The 17,951-nt window shown below is 45.8% G+C and overlaps 1 protein-coding gene across 1 annotated transcript in view; it reads left to right on the forward strand.

The window, feature by feature from the left end:
* LOC131410966 (aldehyde oxidase 1) overlaps positions 1-17,951 on the forward strand; it is a 73,509-nt gene that overhangs the window by 26,791 nt on the left and 28,767 nt on the right. Inside the window, exons 14-20 of the mRNA XM_058549550.1 lie at positions 502-686; positions 1,698-1,860; positions 3,533-3,625; positions 8,039-8,208; positions 8,550-8,676; positions 10,942-11,064; positions 14,333-14,429. Of these exons, the coding sequence (XP_058405533.1) occupies positions 502-686; positions 1,698-1,860; positions 3,533-3,625; positions 8,039-8,208; positions 8,550-8,676; positions 10,942-11,064; positions 14,333-14,429 (958 nt within the window). The remainder of the gene's footprint in view (positions 1-501; positions 687-1,697; positions 1,861-3,532; positions 3,626-8,038; positions 8,209-8,549; positions 8,677-10,941; positions 11,065-14,332; positions 14,430-17,951) is intronic.

Consider the following 17,951-nt stretch of genomic DNA (forward strand, 5'->3'; position numbering starts at 1 on the left):
TCCAGCCTGCCTCGGAGGGGCATTAGTCTGCTAGGGCTGCTGTAATATAGAACCAGAGACTGGGGGCTTAAACAGCAGATGTTTATTTTCTCATGATTCTAGAGGCTAGAAGTCTGATATCAAGGTGTTGGCAGGGTTGGGTTCTCTGAGGCCTCTCTCCTTGGCTTATGGATGACCATCTTCTCCCTGTGTCCTCACAGAGTCTCCCTCTGTTCATGCCTGCGTCCAAATTTCCTCTTCTTATGAGGATACCACCATGTTGGATTAGTCCTCAGCCTAATGACTTCATTTTAACTTAATTACCTCTTTAAGGACCCTGTGTCTAAATACAGCCACATTCTGAGGTACTAGGGGTTAGGGCTTCAACATATGATTGAGGGGGCACAATTCAGCCCATAACAGGGAGTGTGACAAGGACGTGTGAGGCCACACACGTAAACTGCCCAGTGCATAGTTGTCACTCTTGTGTTTCTACATGTGCCACTTGACTTGTGCTTTCAGTGGGAATTTGTGTCAGCCTTCCGACAAGCCCAGCGGCAGCAGAATGCGCTCGCGATAGTCAATTCGGGAATGAGAGTCTTTTTTGGAGAAGGAGATGGCGTCATTAGGGAGTTATCCATCGCATACGGAGGCGTGGGTCCAACCACCGTCTGTGCAAAGAATTCCTGCCAGAAACTCATCGGAAGGTATGGCGTCGTGCCCTGAGACTCCGAGTAACGGAGCAGCTCATTTTGTGGTGACGTGCAATTACAAGAGAAAAGTGCCTACTACTTCTTTATTTAATGGTGGAGTTCCCATCAGATTTCATGATTATTTCCATGTGTCTTGATTTTAGTGATTTCTGAAGTGGGCATCATATAGTCTGTGTGTGTGTGCATGTGTGTGTGTGTGTGTGTGTGTGTGTGTGTGTGAAAGAGAGAGAGTGAGGGAAAGAGAAAGAGAGAGCAAGAGCCCATCTCCCAGTAGTACATGGACACGGTAAGCAAAATGAGTAAATTTTCATTCTTTATCGTGAGAGAATGATTTGCCATGATGAAAAATAGGTTATGGGAGTTTGTTTTTATAATAAATGGCTAAGCGCATTTGCTTACCTGACTTTTTATTTCTATAGATATTAATAGCCTATATTTCTCGAGCATTTACCGGGGATCATTTACCATTTCAGAAGTAATAGAGAGCAATGGTTAAAAGCATGGACTTGAATGAGCCAAACGCCTGGATCCAAATCTCAGTTCAATGTCCATTACTTACGTGATCTCAGTCAGCTTGCTTGACCTACAGTACCTCAGATTCCTTATCCGTCAAAGCGGGATAATCATCCCTACCTCATGGGCAGTTGAGAGGGTTAAATGAATGGATACAAATAAGGCCTAATACAGAGCCTGGCACACAATAACATTCTCGTGATACAGGGTCAGTTACTCCTGGCCTAAGGCCTCAAGACGGGTTGTCATTCCCTGCTCATGACCCCTCCTGAGGTGGGTTCTCCTATTATTCCCTTGCAGCTGAGGAAGTGGTGGGCGGGCCCAGGCCCGACGCCTTGAGAGGGTGACTGTGACTCGAGCCGGGGTTGCCCGACTGCGAAGCCTGTATTCTTATTTCCTTCGTTAAACTGTGGCTCTGTGTCTCACACGCTGGCTGAGCCTGTGAGGCAGGGAGTCCTGTCAGCCAGGAGTCTGCTCTTCTGACTCCCGCAGGCCCTGGAATGAAGAGATGCTGGATGCAGCTTGCAGGCTGCTTCTGGATGAAGTCTCCCTTCCAGCCGGGGCTCCGGGCGGAAAGGTGGAGTTCAAGAGGACTCTCATCGTCAGCTTCCTCTTCAAGTTCTACCTGAAGGTGTCACAGACTCTGAAGACGATGGTAAATGGAACTGACCGTGTATTAGCTTTCCCAGTACTGGGGACTCTGGTGATACCCAAGTGGAGGCAACGGCCCCCTGCCCAGTAGCTGTGGAATAGAAAAGACAACCCGAATTAGAAACCCGTGGACTCGCGGGGCTCCATCGGGCTGTCTGCTGATGGGTGTGAGTTTGGGGAAGAATTGCAAGTCTAGCACAGAATTGCAGGATTCTGTTTAACGCCACTCAGTTATTTTGTTTCTTCCCTGTTGTGTGTCTAGATAGTATGCAGAAAACTTGTCATGATTTGAATATATTTTCCCTCAGTGAAGCCTTTCTTCCACTTGTGGAGGTTTTCACCTTCATGCCTTTGACGTTCTTCATTTCTCTCACCCATAAGATGATGACGGCAGCCCCTCCACAAGGTGACTGTGAAACAGGACATCGTAGGAAAAGGGCTTCCTGTGGTCCCTAGTGCTTCAGAGGAACGTGATGAAGACCGCCTAGTAGTCATAATAATAATAGTAATCATGCAGGCATCCTTTTTCTGGTCTCCCTTATGACAAACGACTAGAGTTACAAGATAGTTGGCTAGGGAGGACACAACTAAAACACTTTCTCTGCATAAATTTGCTAGACCTACAGGAAACTTGAACCATATTGGCCTCATTAATCCCACCCTTCAACCCGCCGACCAAAGTAGACTAGAAGCTGAGAACATTCCTCGTGTGTATAGAAATCAGTATGATCAGTTCAAATAAGAGGCACAAAGCTCTCTCTTATCCTTGCTTCTGAATGTATCTTCTCATTACAGCTGAGAACAACTAAGATCAGAAGGGTTTCATCAAATCTTTGAGAATAGAGGCTTGAAATCATATATAAGTGACATATTGTCACCGTGTAATCAAAAGAGAAAAATAAAGCCAATCGTAGACTCCTCCAATTAGTAGCAAACTAATACACTTTCTTGGGTGAATCAAGTGTATATCACTTAAAGCTTCCACCTTGTCGTCTTGTACCTTCAATTCAGCTTCCTCTAGTCACTACTCCTCTGTTATTAAAAATAATAACCTCGTTGGCTTTAATTTTCTATTAAAATTTTAAAATGTAAACAGTAACCATTAGGTGTCTTGGTTAAGGTCTTGTGGAAGGACCCAAATGACTCATTGCCCTCAGCCCTGAGAAGTGTCCCCCTGGGCCCGGAACGCCGCCTGCTGTGGGGCTGGGGAGGGGTGCAGCCCCTGCATGTCCCTCCTCCGGGGTTCGCCAGGTGGTGCAGAGCCGAGTTTCGTGCTCGTTGACAGTGGTCTGTTTTGACTCTGACTTTTTTCTGGTTTATCCATTCTCTTCCTTTCCACTTTATTTCCTTAGCGTCTATCTTCCTGTGTTATTGGTTTGTAAGTCTTCGAATCGTTTAGGAAAGCATGTGAGAAAATCATAAGAAACATAAAGATGTTGGAAGTCAGTGACCTACGTATTCACTTGGCTCTTCATCGTGTGCGGCCGTGTGTATGGACCTTCCTGAGTGTGTGGGTGCGGGAGCTGCTTGCACTTCCGGGGTTCTGAACTGGGCGAGATCTTACTGAATGTCAGACTTCAGAGTAGAGCTGCTTGCTCAGAACCGTGCCAGCCTCGCTTCCGAGACCATTCTGGTACCGACGTATTTTAAATACCTACAACGGTTCTACTTTTCAGGACCCTGTTCACTATCCTGGCCTTGCAGACAAGTACGAGAGTGCGTTAGAAGATCTGCACTCCAGACATGACTGGGGTACCTTCAGGCTCCAGGTGAGTGGCTTCTGTGTTTTGAATTCAAGGGGCCTGGGCTGTGGCTCCTCCACCTGGACCTCCCACCTCTCTCTCAGTGATTCTCAAGCTTGGTAAACGCGAGCTCCTCTTCTGATGAACTCATCATTCATTAACATTTCAAAATCAATGAAGAATTATGACTACAGACAAAGCTAACAATGGTATATTTTTTTAAAAAGTCTGTTTTGATCTTGAAGGCCGTGTGTTGTGTCCTGTGGCCTTGTACCACTGACATGCACGAGCTGGCTAGCTTGCCACATGCCCTCTGCCCTTGGCACCGTAGAAGTCGGAGCACAAAGTCACTTCTGTGTCAGGGCCGTGGGGCTGCTTTGATTTCATTTCCGGAGGGGCAGAAAACACAGCCCTTGGAGGGGGATGAAAATGCAGTCAAGCTTTTTAAGCGAGCTGCTGGTTTATTTTGTTTGAGTGTGGAGACACTCTGCTCCCCCAGTCCCTATTCTCCAAGTATTTTTTCTGTGAGTTACATTTTAGAGGTGAAGCAAAGATAAGTTCTAAGAGTTGTTTTCGAGCTCCCCTAATGAAAACTGAGTATTAGAGAGAACAGAAATCCTCGTAACTTTCAAATGGAATTTTCTGCCACAACATCACAAAAAGATCACCTGAAGTCATCCTGTTGGTAAACTGGATAAGACTCCAGGTGTTTTTTCTTAAAATTATTATCTAGAACCTTTACCTTGAGAGTTTTATTAAGTCTAGAACATGAAGAGGCTTTTTAAAACATCGGTTCATGAACTCTACTGTTGGATTTAGTGATGAAAGCTTACAGTATGTCGTAATGAACATTGAAGTTGGTGTCTATCCCTTGAGGTTTTAGGTTCAGTATGTTCAAGAATTCAAATATGCCAAAGTCCATTGAAAGTGATCGTTTTGAAAGTTAAAAACAGCTGCCGTCTTCCCTGGTGGTCTGCAAAATACAGTAGCTGCGGCCTTCAGCTTATAAATCCCCTAACCCGGCCTTGACAATGGAGTAAGCTTCAGAAAGGAACAAGAACAAATTAATGGGCATTCACATCATCCAAAGAAAACTGATAATCTTCACATAGTTGATCATCTTAAAAGGGAGTCTGTTATTATAGATTGAAGTCAAAGTTTTGGAAGCAGTGTATCTCTCACACGGATGAGTTTCGCTTTTGTTTTTCTTGTGGTTTTTCACACACACACAAATATCCACATTGCTAGAGCAACTCCAACACTCATGATGAGCATATTTTTCCCCAAGTAAGTCCACTTGCTTTGAAAGCATTTTGACACAGCTCCAAGAGATCACCAATTTGAGGAGACGACATTCTTTCTTCCATCATATCTTTAGCCACAAACAAGCAGAAACAAGTAATCAAGTACAGACCCTTTCTCCAGTAGATTCGTCACACTGACTGCAAAAAAAAAAGTCATATCTTCCACTAAAATAATTAACTTCGTATTTGGTAATAGAAAGAACAAAGATATATTTTGGTATTTTCTTCAATCTTTTGGCAGGCTCTCACAGCAGGGGTCAAGAGGCTTTTTTTCCATGCGATGATGTGGTTCATTATTTGCAGTAAAAAGTATTACATTGTAGGAAACTTCCAGAGCCTTTATAGAAACCTACGCATATATTTCCTCAGTATCTAAGCTTATGAATTACCTGGAATTTTGCTCTTCAGGATGGAAAAGCCTCTTAGATTTTAAAAAAAGATAGAGGTGATTTTTCATTCAAATGTTGTTCAAGTTGAGTGCCCAAAAAGGCATCAGAGCACAGCGCTTTGTGGGTATTTTATGCAGAGAGTCCATCCCTACCATTGGGAATATGAGAAACCATAACTGATGGAGCCTCGTACATTTGTTTTGTTTTGATCACCGTCTCAGCTCCTCAAAGGAGAGGGAGAAGAGACCTGCTGGGGCACTTGGTCTTGAGGACAAAGCAATGAGCTGTGTCAGTGGAGCTGGTGGGGCTGGGCTGCTGCAAATCCTTGTCCATACCTGAACCCCAATGTGCAAAATTTTCTCTCATTTTCCCTATTTCCCTACATTCATGGCCACTATCTCCCTTTATTTAATGGTGCCTGGGCCAGGTTCTAAATTATTTTTCTTGGTAATCTTCTGCTTTTTGTTTATAAAGTCAGGATGAACACAGCAACCAAAAAAAACTCAGCCAATACTCCTTTTTTGTGCATTCTATTATAGTAATTGCAAAATTGAAGTTCTCATTTAAATGAAACAAACATGGGCATCAAAACAAGAAATGTTATCAATAAGTGTATTCTTTAGTGTAAAACAGTAAATTTTATATGAAATAGGAGTAAGTTTAGAGCATCCTACACGTGTCTTATGCCAAGTTAATTTTAGAAATGACTGTACGTTCTGCATATACTCATCAGTCAAAATTTGCCTGATATTTCCATATACTTCTTGTCATTTATATTATGAAAACAATAGTTTTTTTTCATTTTCCAAATAACCCATAAAAATGCTGAACATGTGTTCGAATCACACATGCCACTCTCCTTTCCCTCCTTGTGGTCCAGGCCCGGCCCCTGCCTGGAGACTTCTGATCTGTCTCAAGCCGAAGGTTGGTTCTATGAGTCCCTCAGCTGGGCTGGCAGTGAGTGAGGACCAACTCTTCTCGGTCCCATGAGCAACAGCGGGCATCAGAGAAGTGTGTTCTCACAGCTATCTTTAGTAATGTTCCCCATCATAACCATGATGACTCTCTTCCATTCATGGTACTTCCTAAATTAAATTCAAATGTTCAGAAAGGAAAAGAAAGCAAAACACGTGCATGAGAAGAAAACTCGCTAGTTGGTCGTGGGACCCAGACAGTTAGGGTCTTCCCCTTCGATTCCACAGAGCAAGGGCCTCGGAGCACTTTCCTCGGACCGGGGTAGCCTTGACTCCGGAAAGTCGGCAGCTGTGATTGAAATGACACACACTTTAGGTGGACTCAAGTGTCACATTTATCGTCAGTATGTTCTGAATAGGCTTTCTCAAATTGCACATGCTGGCAACCAAATACAAAAGTATTTAGCCCTTTTCCTCAGGTGCCTTATAGTGATACTGAGTTGGAAGCAGGTCAGATTCTATGGCTTCTTCTCCCTCCCCCGTAAAGGTTTTAACCAGTATGTGTTCTGGTAATGACTTGTCCTGCCCTCCCTCCTGCTGTGTGATGTAGCCCAGCGCTGTGAGGCTCACCTCAAAGAACCAGTCCCTGCCTCTTCCAGGGCTCGGGGACCCGTGACCTGCAGGGTGGGGCAGCCGAGGAGGTGGGAAGGGGAGACCTCCCCAGCTTTTTCCAGGCCTCACCTTGGCTGACCTACTGTGTGCTCCTCACCCCCAAGGCTTCCAGAGAAAGCCTCTGAGAGTCTGGCCTCGGCCCTAGGACCAAACGCAGTGCTGCGCCAGTGAGTCGTGGATGGGGCTGCTCAGCACTGCTTAGCAGGCAGCTCCTCGGACAGAGCTCAGGCCCAGAGCTGCCCTCTCCTTGCAGAGAGTAGCCCGTGGCTGCTTGGCTGGCAATTTTCCTGGAATTCCCACCTCCCACACTCCCATCACCTGCCCCTTAGCAGCTAGAGTCTTCACCCTGGTGTTTGAGCTTGGCCTATATCGTGTCTCTTACCCCTTCTTTCTTCATACCTCCAATTCTTCTTCTCCCAACAACCAACCAACTAGGAAAGCTAACAACTCTCTCATTTGTAATACTGGGGGAGACATTATGTTTCTTAATTTCTGCTTTGGTTAATGGAACATATTTAAGGTCTTTACAGAACCAGTAGCCGCACATTTTACCCCGTGGGTCTCTAAGAAAGAGTAACATTAGTGAATCATTACTCAAAATGCATCTCCCTTTGGCTTCCTTCTTACCAGGATTGTCCAAGTTATGAGTTTTACCAATTATTGCTTAGACTTCTTCACTTAAAATAGAAAAAAGAAGTCTCTTCTGGTTGAAGGCTTGTCCTCAATATTTCTATAAACATAGTGGTGATATCGTCATGCTCTTCTGCACAATATATGTGCCATGCTTAGATACAAACAGTAAAATAATCTTGATATTAAAATTTAAAGAAATACATGAATATTAGCAAGAAGACATAGTCTTATGTTATCAGGAAGAAAGATTTATATTCATTTACTTACACTAATGGAATTGGCATTAGAGATGTGTGTGGTCTATATTCAAAAAAAGTGAGAAAAAAACGAGAACAACATCATGGCTATGCATCCCCGTTTCCTTACTGAATTACTGGAACAGGCTTATTGTCTGGATGTTACTATTAATAGTGACTGTTTTCATTCACAAAAGTGTTCTGGTTTGCATGTACTTTATATAGCTGCCTTCTTATGAGAGATGTGCATAAAATGATTATAAAAATGATATGTTGGTTATTGATTAAACAGAATGTAGGCACAAAGCAGCTTCCCCAAGACCCAGTTGGCCATCCCATCATGCATCTGTCTGGTATTAACCATGCCACGGGTGAAGCCATCTACTGTGACGACATGCCGGCGGTGGACCGGGAACTTTTCTTGACTTTTGTAACAAGTTCAAGAGCTCATGCTAAGATTGTGTAAGTGATGCAGTTCTTACAATAGACGTTAATGATTGCCCTTTCGTCTAAGTCACGTTAGTGAGGAGTAATGAGTTGAAGAGGATAAACTGTTTGTTGTGATATCCAATGCAGATTAGAGGTGAAATGGGATCGAAAGGTAGGCTTTGCTACAATGTGTCCCTCCATTGGATAACTTCATCGTCTCAGGAATTTTTCCCAATTGTCTGGCAGAAAACTGTCGTGAAGGGTTCTTAGACGCATCTTACCTCTCTCATGTCTGATTCTCCAATGAAGCACGTGCTCCGGGGTCTTCGGCTGCGGGGCTGCTCTGAGGAGCCCTGCTCTGTGTTCTCCTCTAGGTCTCTTGATCTGTCAGAAGCGCTCAGCCTGCCGGGCGTGGTGGACATCGTGACTGAGGAACATCTTCGCGGCGTAAACTCCTTCTGCCTTTTAACCGAACCTGAGAAACTTCTGGAGACAGGGGAGGTACTGCATTTTTGCTTTCTGTTTTAAAAATAACCTCCTCCGTTAAAGGCACTTCATATTTTCTTAAAGATAGCATCGCATTTGGCACATCATCAAGGATTCCAGTATTCTTTGAGTGCTTATCATAAAACACTATATTCTAATGTTGAATGAATACAAAGATATTCATTTTCCACCTAAGAAGTTGACTACTTATATAACAGACACTTTGATGTTTTATATTTTCTGGCAGTAAGATAGTGTGCTGCTAACAAGGATGAAAGGATAAGTGAGGAGAGAATAACGGTAACTTTTATTTGCTAATCTCTGCCCTGAGAATCTCTCACCGTTGCCCCAGTCTCAGTGTGTCCAAGTCCCAGGTCCAAAGTCAAGTGGCATCTCCACAGGAAGCCTTTCCTTTAACCCCAGAATTCTCCCTGCCTCTCTGTACACCCTGACACTTTCATCCATAGGGCCGTGTATTTAAGGCATTGTTAAAGTGAGCACCTACTATGGCTGGTCACTGTAGCTGAACGAGACCCATGTGGTCCTCGCCCTCACAGAGCTTAAAGTCTAAAGGGGAAGGCAAAGTGGACCTTTAATGCACTTTCTACCTGTGTGAAGCTACATGTTTATTCCTGTGTCTTATATGTTTCCCCTACCTTGTCAGCTTCCTTGAGTGCGGGCCCGTGTCTGATTCATCAGTAACATACTGATGACGGGAACACGGGAACACACTGCTTCCCGTGTCGCAGGGTTGCAGGGTAAATGAGAAAGGAACAATGATAGCATTCTTGCCATTTGGAAGTTTCACATAACTGAGACTTTGGCTACTGTGTCTTAAGATATCAGAAAATGCGGCAAGGGCGGTTCAGCAGGTGTTCTGCATAACTCAGACCTCTCAGTTCAGTGTGTGCCCACAAGAGCTATCATTTGAAACAGTCCCTACCTCTGGCTCTTGCTGGCAGACTTAGTTGATAGAAATGAAAGTTTGAGACAGAGAGGATGCAGTCAAGGTTGAAACTCCCCCGAGGCAGGGCCGTGTGGCACTGGCAGAAGACAATGAGAATTCAGTTAACCAAACAAGCAAACCATTCCAGGTCGCACGACAGTACCCTCTCTCTGAGCTGTGGGTACGTTGATTATGAGCATTTCAGGGCCTGTCTGTGTGCCAGATCACAGGGGCTAACCCTGAGAGCAGGAACAGAGCCCTTGTGAATGATCGCCTTTGTTAGTTTAATTCCCTTTGAACATTTGTCTATAGAACGTTATGCTTTTTAAAAATCTTCTCCTTGTAGAAATTTTAAGCATACACAAAGATAGAGAAGAAAAATACAATGAATCTCCATAGACCCATCTCCTGGCTTCAACAATTATGGACATTTTGCCGTTCTTGTTCATTTATCTCCCACTGCTCCCACACACCCACACCCAGCAAACACACTTGTGAGTGTGCGCTGGATTTAACTTTTCTTACTACCATTTTTTTCAGAGAATAAAACTATTATATACTCATTGTAGAAAACACCTGATAGTCTAAAGTAGATTTAAAAAATGAGTGATGAAATTTGAATCGTGATCATGGGATAAGGTGGGAGAGAGACTATACAGTCGTGGTGACTTCTTCCAGGCCTGACTGTTTTCCCTTTCTAGAGCCTTCGTTTTGTTTTTTCCCATCAACTTTCGGCCCTGGTCCCCATGTGAGCTCTGTGGCACCCCCCTCATCTCAGGTGACATGCTGCAGGGGATGCTGTGTGTGTGGTCACATCTTGGCTGCTGCTGTCTCCTGTCTCTTCTGAGCAGCACGGGCTGCAGCAAAGTCTGGGGCAACGGGGTGCTCACCAGCAGTGCTGGGTTGTCACTCTCTCCCTCCCTCCTCTCTGAGGAGGTGGGCTGTGACCTCCTGGTCCTCTGTGTCCATGAGGGCAGAAGCTGCCGCTCAGAGTGGCCCTGGTCGTGGAGTGGCAGTCCCAGGTCAAGCCGAGGGATTGGCTGTCCCGGGCCAGTGGCCCTCAGCTGTCCCGTCTGCTCAGCCTGGAGCCTGAGTCAGCTGTGCTTCAGGCAGCATCACTCCTGCCCCTCTCAGCCACTGCTGCCCCGCAGAGACGTGAGCTCCCAGTGCCTGGGGTCAGCACCCTCTCCTGCCGAGGCCTGTGTGAACCTCGGCGCCGCAGGCACAGGCCCGTGTGAAGGGTCGTTGACTGCGCGTCCAGCCCTGTGCTCGGCGGGAGGAAGGAGAGGACCTGGTGCCCGCCCCCCTGAGAACAAGGTCTTGCTGTGTCACAGGTGTCCTGTGTGGGTCAGCTCGTCTGCGCCGTGATTGCGGATTCCGAGGTTCAGGCAAAGCGAGCCGCGAAGCGAGTGAAGATTGTCTACCAAGACTTGGAGCCGCTGATCCTAACTATCGAGGTGACCAGTTCAAGGGTGGGGCCAGAAGAGCAGATTTCAGTGGTGCATGGGGTAAAATGCGTTTGGCTGCAGTAACAGGAAAGAAAACCTGACTCCAAGTGGCTTCAAAAACACAGGGGCTTTATGCGCCCCAAACTCTATCAGTGTTAGCAAGAAACCCCATTTTCTGCCTCTCCTCCCTGCTGCCCACGGTACAGGCTTTATCCCCTGTGGTCGCAGGATGGCAGCCAGGAGCTTCTAGTTCATGTGCACGAAGCAGGGAGAGCACTCTTGTCCCAGATTCCACGAGTCCTGAGATCCAGCCTCATCAGGCTCTCAGCGCACATGTCCATCTCTGACTTCATGACTGGCCAGAGGAGTGGAGGAGCTGTTGGTTACTGCTGGGGTCAGATTTCTCTGAGGTGCATGGGCTGTGTGGGGGAGTGGTGGAGACCCAAAGAGAAATCTGAGCCCCATTTGGAAGGGGAAAGGTGACACCCAACAGTGTCCAGGACAGTGGACGCGCCCTGTGACTCTGTATTCACCTTCGCCCGGACTCTCTCAGGCACCCGGTGAGAACCAACAGGCTGCTCTGTGAAGCAGATATTGAAGGCACTATTTTTAGATCCTTCAATGCGTATCTTCAATGAGTATGAGAAATAGATCCTATGATGCCTACAGCTATTTTGGCAACTTTAACAAATTGGAGAATTGCATTTCTTGTTTCTTAGAAAAGAGTTAAGAGATTTGTAAAGGTTTTCAGACTCATCTCCACATAATGATGGAGTGTTTTTCTGTATACGTTTCATCGGTTCTTATGATTTACTAAGCAATCAAAGCATGTAGGTTGGGCAAGCAACATGAGTAGATTAGATTCGGCACCTCCGGACCCGGTGTACCCTGGGCGTGCAATATTGTCTTCACAGCGGAATGAATAAGCTGTCTCTAGGTGACCAGCACACCCTGAGGCAAAAGGAGGACATGACTTGGCCAAGGTTAGGTCTCCAGGAGAGCTTGGCCTTGGGTGTGTTTCCTGTCGTGTCACCTCATCCTAGGAACACAGTGTCTGTCTGGACACTGTCTGCAGTGTTTTACATAAAGTAAGATCAGGTCGAGAAGACAAAGAAAGAAGTTTAGCTGGAGGGAGAGAGTGATGAGGCCTTCCAGATATTCCTGGCCGGTTTCAAATTGGAACTTTCTGTTCCCTTCTCAGACCCTTGTCACTCACACGTTGCCTGCTGTGCTTGCTTACCTTACACGCTCCTTCCCCAACAGTGTTTTAGAGTTAGAGTTACTTCCTCATAGGAAATTGCTTACATCATGCTTCAGCAGAAATTTTGTTTGTAATCCTCTGCCCAATTCCAGTGGCTAAACATCTTCTGTTTCCTCACCCACCTTCCAGCCAAATAAAATTCCACATAAGCACATTGATACCACTCTCTTCCCGCCCTCCCCAGCTCCAGCCAGCAGATGTCTAATTGTCTGCCGGAGAATGCCAGCCTTGCACACTGTGGAGAAGAGCTGCCTCCTATTTTCATCAGAGGCTCAGCTCTCCAAGGTCAATCGTCTGGATCAGACTGGATTTAATCGAAGTTTATAGCAGGCCAATATGGCCAGCTCACTACACACTACAGTTCTTCTACACTTTCCTGACCAAGAAATACTCAGGAAATTGCCTCAAAGCTACTCAAGGAGCAAGCAGCAAGGGAAGTGGCAAAAGATTAAGCTTTTAGAAATAGGATTTATAGAACTTAACTTCTCTGTTCAACCTGGAATATCTGGGTCTTAGATTAATAAGAAAATCATATGAACTGATTCCAGGTGGAAGTGTGTTATCAGTCAAAACAGGATAAAAACACTGTATTTCTGTCGCTGTCACTAAGGTTTAGCCTAGCTCATGCTCTAGAGCTTTTCAGAGTTTGCGTGGGGAAACGCTATCAAAACCCTTGGCTCAAGGGGTCAGGCTGACCACCATGGTGAGAGAAGTGTGCTCCTGACCAGACTCTCTCATCACTCATCACGATCAATAACATGACCACAGCTAAGCCCTGTACAGAGCCCGCTGTGTGGTGCATGGTTCTAAGCAGGCTTCGTGCATTAATTCACTAAATGCTCCCAACAACCCTATGAGGTAAAAACTATTATCCCCATCTGATCAGGAACCAAAAGACAGGGTTACCCAAAGTCACACAACTAGTCAACAATGGAAGCAATCAGCAAACACCCCATCAAAGAACCTGGGCCCCACGGTGGTAAAAACAAACTTACTCACTTTTTGAACAGAGGAAGTGGCAGGATCACAATAGAACATCCCTGTAGTATGTTGATAGCTCTAGACAACTACTGGTGGCCACAGGGAACCAGAGTTTGCAGAATCCTTAAGTGCCAGCGGGTTGGAATTTCATGGGTGGACAATAGTCCGTGGTGGACAATGCTGATGGGAGCTGGCATGTCACGTTTGCTTGTGGACACAGGGATTGCAGCAAGATAATTCCTGGGGATGTGGAAGAAAACCAACCTAGAAGACTGTAGCTACGTCCCTGATGATGTGTCCCCACCACTGTCCCCCTTCACTGGGCACCCAGGGGAAGCCGGTAGGAGCCAGTGTATAAGTGGGTTTGTGGTACCCACGCTGGGCTTGTAATGGAATCTTCCAGTGCTGGAGGTCTCCCTACTGCCCTGTGCTCGTCCCTCCAAAGGAGGACATGGGGCTGGCAGGCAGGGCAGCCATGATCCTTATCACTCGAGTGTCTTCAGCTAGCATTGATGGAGCACCTACTATATGCCGTGCAAGCTCTGGACGTGCCTCATTTCATCCTCCTGACAACCTTAGTGGAGCTCTGTGCCCAACTATTCCTCCACTGTACAGATGAGGCTCAGAGAGGGGAAGCAGGAGGCCCACGAACAAACAGCTGGAAATGGAGAAGATGGACACACTCCACCGGACCCAGGGCTCAGGCTCTAAACTCCTGCTGCGCGGCCTCGCTGCATACAGTGGTTGTGGAATGAAGAGAATAGTCTGCCTGCACAGTCCTAGTTCCCTTCTGGGACCACCTGGGTGCCGGGTTCTCTCTGAGCGTGCTGTTCCTTCTCAGTCAGTGGGGACATTTGTGTCTGCTCCGCGGGGCGTCTCTCTGAAGCCTGGTTCTTGGCTCAGCCCCTGGGGTCACGCAGAAAGCGCGGGGGATCCCAGAGCAGGAAGACAAATGCTGCGCAGGCGCAGAGGATGGCACCTGCCCTAGGGCCGGATCTGCTGCCCAGGCGGCCTCACTTTTCTGTTCTCTTCCAGGAAGCTATCCAGCACAACTCCTTCTTCGAGGGAGAATGGAAACTGGAATGTGGAAATGTTGATGAAGCATTTAAAGTGGTTGATCAAATCCTTGAAGGTAAAACTATCGGACAAAAAGGATGAGGGGGAAGCACCCCTGGGAAGCCTTCTGAGCATGTCTAGCTTAATGCCTTTGCCTTCTAGAAATCAGCTCGGAAACAGGCACCTCGTACACAGAAGTGTTCCCCTCTGTTGTGTGTGTGTGTGTGTGTGTCTGTTGTGAAGAGCTCATCAGAGAGGCGAAGTGGGAGGCCCAGGCCTTGCCCATGGCCGCCCCCTGCGCTGGCCACCTGCCCCACCGCGGCCCCAGTTGCTATACAGATGTCGTCTCTTCCTGTTCACAGTCACCCTGCAGGTGGGGAAACTGAGGCTCAGAGTGGTTATGGAGCATGGCCCCGGTCACACAGCAGCTGCTGAGCCACAAGGCTGGTCGTGGACTTGGTGGCTTGTTTTAGGATCTCCAGACCCCTGTTTCTTCTCTTTCGTCCTTTCTCTCCCTGACTTCTCCCTCCTCCCTCCCTCCCTTCTCTGCTTTCTCCCTCCTTTCCTCTCTCGCTCCCCTTCTTCTTCCCTCCCTTCCTTCCAGACTTCCTTCCATTATGTATATATGTAACTAAAATTAAATTTCCCTCTTGGAGAATAGGTGATTTGAACTTTCCAATAGAAATGTTATAACTTATTAATTAGAAGTAATTTTAAATTTACCAAAAAGTTGCAGAAACATTAAAGAAAGTCCTAATTACCATTCACCCAGAATCCCCAATCATTAACATTCTCTCTCTCTGTCTATATGTATACATAAATGTAAATTTTTTTTCTGAGGCATTTGAGAGTAAGTTAATAGACATGATGCCTCTTTACCTCTAAATACTACAGTGTTTATTTCCTAAACAAGGACATTTTCTTACACAGACATACAGTTATCAAAATCAGAACATCAACATTGACTCAATACTATTATTTAATCTTACAGACCTAATTCAAATTTTGCCATTTGTCTCAGTAATGTCCTTTATAGCAGGGAAAAAAAAAAGATTTAACACGGGTCTTAAATAACCCATAATGTTCCCACTGTGCTCTGCTGTCACCCATGCTGTGGAAGACCAGCATCCAAGATCTGATTTAGCCAGAGGTTTTGGGTGGGTGTGGGCTGTCTGTACCAGGCCTCAGGGCAGAGGATAAAGCATTTGACATTGTCTGTCTTTAAGTGAAGTTCCAGGATATTGGCCTCTAGATGGTAGGTAGAAACTACTGTCTCCATAATTTTTCTTTCCAGCTCTGATCCCAAGCACAGGAGGAGTCCTAAGACACACCATCCCTGAACACACAGTAGAGCTGTGTCATATATAACCGGTCACTTGAGCCCAAAGCCCACCATGTTTCTTAGCTCCATAGCTGCGTTACACCTGAGGCTGGTCACAGGCTGACTGGATAATGTCACCTCTAAGTTGTAGAAAAGACACCTTACGTCATCACCCTGCCAGTGTTCCTTGGTGCCCTGTGTCGTTAGCTGTGTGACGTGGCAGGGCACGTTTCAGGGCTCAGTCTCCTTGTTTTAAAATTGTATGCAGAAAGTAATACTGATCCCAGAGATCCACTCTGAAGATCATAAGAGATAATACGTGTGCGTGGCACAGAGCTTGGCACATAGCAAGAGACCCATAACAATGAGTGATGGTTATTATCAGGTTTAGTGTGTTTGTTGTTCTCTAGAAAAGGTGCTTGTTATTGAGCTAACACACTGGCAGGCGTTCATCATCAAACCCGGTGTTTCCCACTTTTTCTCACTGTGAGATGTTTGTGAGACCTGCCTGCAGACTCCTGTGCCCTTTCCTGGAATTCTGGAGTTGGAGGATCCCGGGTGGCCCAGGACTCTGTTTCTGACGAGTGTTCACAGTGCTCCGGGTGACTCTCAGGATTAGTAAAAGGTGGCGCCCTCGAAGGACGAGTTCGTTTTGTGGGAGAAGAGAAGGGGGGGCATTTTTGGCATCAAGACCATGGTGTGAGCATCCTGCACACACCACTGTTTAGGCGTTCCTGCACCTGTGCCATAGTATGTTCTTGCCGTAATGTTTTTGTGTGAGAACGTAATTATTGTATTTTTCCTTGACATCTTATTTAATGATTTAATTCAGTTGAGTAAGTTGTTCCATCTGTCTTTTACTTGACTTTTACCTTGTTACAGCCCCATACCCTATTGACATATGTAAAAGTGACACAGGAGGCTTTAAAAGGGCATTTATTCTACTTTTAAGTTTTCATCATCTTCACTCATGAGTTTGAGGTATTTTTTTCTTATTCTGTAATTGTCATTTGGAGTAAAAATTTTTGACTCATTATTTCAATGAGAGGTGACTCATTGAGAGTAGTAATAACAGCACTGTGTCTGCCCCTGGGAAAATAGGTGTTTCAGGAAAAGAGAATATTGGAAAAATAAAATATGTGGAGCATGACATCAAGTCTCAGACCGTGTTCTTGAAGAGAGTGACCGTTGTTTGCTTTGTCCCATGTGGGGGTGTTCGTCAGCCCTCCCTAGCCCTGGCGTCACAGCACCAGAGGGCATTAAAATCACATCTACCCTCGTGTCGCAGCTCTGCAGTGAGCCTTCTCTGCTCCGCATTGTGCCGCTTCTCGTTCATCGCTTTAACCTTCTGTTGGCCGGGATGGGCCTCACACTGCAGAGTGTGGAGCACAGTCTCTGAGCAGGATTTGCAGGAGATCTGGGAGCCCTGACGTGGGGTGAGCTTCCCCAGAGCCTGTCCTCTTGGGCCTGGGACAGATGACTCCTTCACACCTGAGCGGCTTTTCGGTCTTGAATGGCCTCTTATTAAAATGTATGTGATGTGTCTTGACGTGGATTTCTTTGGAGTTATCATATTCCCAAATATTCATTCAGCTCTGTGAATCTGCTGGTTTGGTTCTTTTACCAAGTTTGGGAAATTTTCAGCCACTATATCTTCAAATACTTGATTTCAATGAACCAAATTTCAATCATTTATTATAGGTGTACAGGTTCCTGAGGCTCTGCTCATTTTCTTTTCAGTCTGTTTTCTTTATGATTTTCAGTTTAGGCAATTTCTCTTGTTCTATATTCTTGTTTCCTGATTATTTCCTCTGTCCTCTCTATTCTGTTGTTGAGCTCATCCATTGAGCCTGTTAAATTCTGGTTGTTGTATTTCTTAGGTCTAAAATTTCCATTTGGTTCTTTTTACATCTTGGTTTCTTTGCTGAGATTTGCTATTTTTTCATTTGTTTCAAGTGTTTATGCAAATTATCATAAAGCATTTTTATTATGCTGCTTTGAAATCCTTGTCAAGTAATTCCAACATCTGTGTCCTCTCCGTGTTGACATCTCTCGATGATCTTTTCTCATTCAAGTTGAGTTCTCGGTATGATGAGTGATTTTCGACTGTGTCTTGGTCATTTTGGGTATTATGTTATAAGACTCTGAGTCTTATTTAAATCTTCTATTTTACCAGACCTCTTCTGACCCTGTGTTGGTCGGGAAAGAGGGCTGATGCCTTGTTATTGCTAGCTGGAGGGTGGAAGTCCATGTTCTCCATATGGCCCCACTGACACC

Source organism: Diceros bicornis, chromosome 10 (assembly GCF_020826845.1).
Source record: "Diceros bicornis minor isolate mBicDic1 chromosome 10, mDicBic1.mat.cur, whole genome shotgun sequence".
NCBI lineage: Eukaryota > Metazoa > Chordata > Mammalia > Perissodactyla > Rhinocerotidae > Diceros > Diceros bicornis.